The sequence below is a fragment of the Anopheles bellator genome, chromosome 1 (genome assembly GCF_943735745.2).
Source record: "Anopheles bellator chromosome 1, idAnoBellAS_SP24_06.2, whole genome shotgun sequence".
Classification (NCBI taxonomy): Eukaryota; Metazoa; Arthropoda; class Insecta; order Diptera; family Culicidae; genus Anopheles; species Anopheles bellator.
Window position 1 is genome coordinate 18921980 of NC_071285.1, and position 3794 is coordinate 18925773.

At 53.3% G+C, this 3794-nt stretch overlaps 1 protein-coding gene across 1 annotated transcript; it reads left to right on the top strand.

Annotated features, from left to right (window-relative positions):
- The first annotated feature begins 337 nt into the window (after positions 1-337).
- On the top strand, positions 338-3285 carry LOC131214917 (CCAAT/enhancer-binding protein). Its single transcript, XM_058209260.1, has one exon. The coding sequence runs from the start codon at positions 784-786 to the stop codon at positions 2239-2241; it is 1458 nt and encodes a 485-aa protein (XP_058065243.1). The 5' UTR covers positions 338-783; the 3' UTR covers positions 2242-3285.
- The last annotated feature ends 509 nt before the right edge of the window (positions 3286-3794 follow it).

Genomic DNA, 3794 nt, shown 5'->3' on the forward strand with positions numbered 1-3794 from the left:
AGTGACCCGTGGTGGTGAGTAGTGGTGAGCAACAGTGAAAAGCGCATCGCCGATCGTGGCTCACCCCGTGCCGTGAGCAGCGTGCCAGTGATCGTGCCCTGGAGCTGCGCTCTCGCGTGGGCCCGTGGGAAAGTGTGAAGTGTGAGAGAGAGAGAGAGAGACAGACAGAGAGAAAGAGAGCGAGCGAAAGAAGCGGTTTGTTAATATATAACGCGTTGCATCATAGTCTTAAGACTTCAGTCTTAAGAAAGTCCACCGTCGGCGCACATCTTTCGCGTTCGAATCGAGCTGAAACGGAAAGCGAGAGAAAGAGAGAGAGAGTGAGGTGGGGGGAAGAAAAAGGCGAACCAAGCAAGCCGACGACAGACTCACGTCCGCGATTCCCGGGGGTCCTTCAGTGATTTTCGCCGAGTAATCTCCGAGGATGTGTAACGTGTAAACAATGCTGCTGTGACATCGTCGATCGACAAAGCGGCCAAGGACTTCCGTGTTCCGTGAAGCTCGTGATCGGATAAACCATGGATCGGTTCCTCTTCTGGATCTACAACGAATGGCGACCAGCAGCGGGGAGTGCAAGATCGTGTCCCGTGTCACAGTGAACAATTGCGAGCAGTGAGAGTGTCTAACCTAGGACTGTGCCGTTTGTTGTGCAATATCAGTACGCCAGAGAAAGTGCAATCCTTCCGGCGGGGGTCTCGGGATCCGCTAGCTATTGTGGCTGTGTGCGTGTCAGTGCGTGTCCGTGGGCTCTTTCCGTGGCCAGTGTGAGACCCGCCCAAAAATATGGAATCGCCGCAAATGTACGATACGAATCAAATCCCAGTGCGCAGTGATATCAAGAAGCTAACGATGGCCGCCAACAACAGTGCGAACGGTACGAACGGTACGGCCAACGGGGCGTCACCGACCAGCGCCAACGGGGCGAACAACAACAACAACAACAACTCGCCGACGGCGATTAATCAGAACACGCTGGCACTGAAGCAGCAGCAGCAGCATGGGCCAGCCCAACAGCAACAGCAGGTCCAGCAACAGCCCCAGCAAGTCGTGCAGCAGCAGGTTCAGCAGCAGGTCCAACAGCAGCTACAACAGACTCAGCAGCAGCAGCAGCAGCAGCAACAGCAACAGCAGCAACTTGGGCTGGGACCGCACCAGACCAACGGAACGAATGGGTTGCTGTCGGGCGGGAATCTGCTGTCGAAGCAGATGCTCCAGCAGATCCAGTACTCGCAGAGCGAACTGGATGAGCTGACGTCACAGGAGATCTCGCTCGATCTGCAGCACCTGATCGACGACCAGTTCCGCGACCCGGAAGCGCTCGGCATCTTCACCGAGATGGTGACGGTCGGCAGCACGAACGGGACGATGTCGAACCCGCTCGTCCAGACGGCGGCCGCCAAGGCGCTCCAGCTGCAGCAGGCCCGCCTGTCGCAGCACACCAACGGTTCCAACAGCTACCAGCGATCTCTGGCGTACATGCCGCAGCCCGTCCACACCGGTGCCGCCTACGGGAGCACTTCGAGCGACGAGAACAGTTCGGTCGGGTCGTCGGCCGACTCGGCCAACATCAAGGAGGAACCGCTCGACCCCAACGAGTACCGCCGGCAGCTGCTGGCCAACGGGGCCGCCGGTGCAGCTTCCGCCGGGGCCCAGTTTATGGGCACCGTCAACGGTTACCAGCTGCCGGGCGGAGCGGGTTCCGGCACCGCGAACGGTGCAGGTCCTGGCGGAGTGGTGGTGAACGGTGGTGGACCGCTGGGTGGGGCGGGTGGCGGGACGACACCCAGCTACGTCACCAATGGGAACGGGAACAGCTTCTCGAACAGCCTGACGCCCGCCACGGTCCTGCACCACCAGGCGCTCCCGCATCTGAGCGGGGCGGCCTCCCAGCACCTGGCGAACCTCACCAAACACAGCAAGCTGATGCCGCACGTCGGGCGCAAGACGCAGCAGAAGGTGGTGGACAAGGGCACGGACGAGTACCGGCGGCGGCGCGAGCGGAACAACATCGCGGTGCGGAAGTCGCGCGAAAAGGCGAAGGTGCGGTCGCGCGAGGTCGAGGAGAAGGTGAAGGCGCTGCTGAAGGAGAAGGACGTGCTGATCCGGAAGATCGAGGAGAAGAACAACGAGATCACGCTGTACAAGCAGCTCTACATGCACCTGATGAACCACAGCAACCCGGAGATCAACCAGATCTGCCGCAGCGCCCTGAACCTGTCCAACATGAGCGACCACATGTGAGCCAAGGTCCCGGGGATCCCGGGACCACCCAATCCCTGGTACGCGCTATAGAATCAGAGTGTTGCAGCAGGCGAACGCGTCGTCCGCTTCCGGCACGTGTTTCGCGCACGGTTTGCGCTTCGAATGGAACCAAAGACAGAGACGGACTCTCGCGCGAGTGTATAGGTGTTGCGGCGGGCAGTGACTCCGTGAAGTGAACGCACGCACGCACACAGGACGAAGGACGCGGGTGATCGTTGTTAGCTAAGGATACGCGCAGAAGGCTGGTAGAAGTTGAAGAAGCGGAGCGGACGCGGAAAACAATACGGCGAACCGGAAGGGGGGAAGCGGGGGGCGGAATCAATCGGAATCGGGGAACAGGCAACTACTACTGTAATCATCTGTGACACACGGAGCGTGAAACAATTTAAGCAACTTAAATACCTGTACATAGCGTCTAAGGTACTGCGTCTCTACTGTTTACGTTATTGTAGTAATTATTAATAATATTATTGTGGTCGCGGGGCGCTCCCCGGGCTGGGTGGGGCCTCACCTCTCTCCCGACGTCCCGAGAACTGTGCAACTGAGTGAAGGCGGTGGGCGTGTAGCGTACGAAGCAATGGACGGTTTTGTAGCTCCCACTTAAGACCCCCTTCTTCCACATCGAATCGAATCGAAACAAAACCACGGACACGGGACAGCTGCTGATAAGACTTGACTGTTTTCTCCTCTTAATTGACCGCAACGAATTAATCGCCATTCTTCATTCGCTACACATGATTTGTTTTTGGTTTTGATTTTCGCAAATCTACCCATTCGAATGGCAAGGCTGTCTGCTCCCGCGTGCAGGTTAGGTGTCGAGGAGGAGTGTGCAGGAGATCTAGACCTATAGCTAGTGTGAGTGAGAGAGAAAATATATATATATTTTTGTATAAAACACTGAACAACACACCTGACCTCTCTTCTTTCCTCTATCACTAACCCAGGTGCCGGTACCTTCAACCTTTTCTTCTGCCCTCTGAGAACTCGGTTTCTTTAGTTACTTTGATTTTTCTGCTCCATTTACCATTCTCTTGACTGTGCATACGGTTTCAATTTCTACTCAATTTCTTTTCACCTTTTTATTGCCGTCTGTTTTTTGCAATTTAACGCACAATCATGGTTCATCATTTTTCTACGAAATTTTACTCATTTCATTTTTCTTAACTTCCTTCCTTCGAGTCTTTTCTAATTCTTGTTTCAATTTTATTCAATTTTTGCTTTCTGTTCTTTACCATTTAACGCAGAATCATGCTCCATCATTCTTCTACAAAACTCATTTCATATTTCACATCTTCTTTTCGAGCCTCCTTTTAAATTTCTTTTCTATTCTTTATACATCTGTATACATTCTTTAGATATTCTATACTTCTTAAATATCTGTGCACATTTTTCATCCTTGTTTCCTTTTTCTTAGACTTTCCTATGTGTCTTGTTTTCCTTCTTTCGTTTCTTGGCGCTCTCTTTTTCTTATTTTTAATAGTCTTTTACTTTTCTTTCTTTTCATTCCTTTTTCTTTCTCATTTCCTTTTTCA

Coding starts and splice junctions, on each gene's coding strand:
- LOC131214917 (XM_058209260.1), top strand. CDS start 784: ATGGAATCGCCGCAAATGTACGATACGAATCAAATCCCAGTGCGCAGT.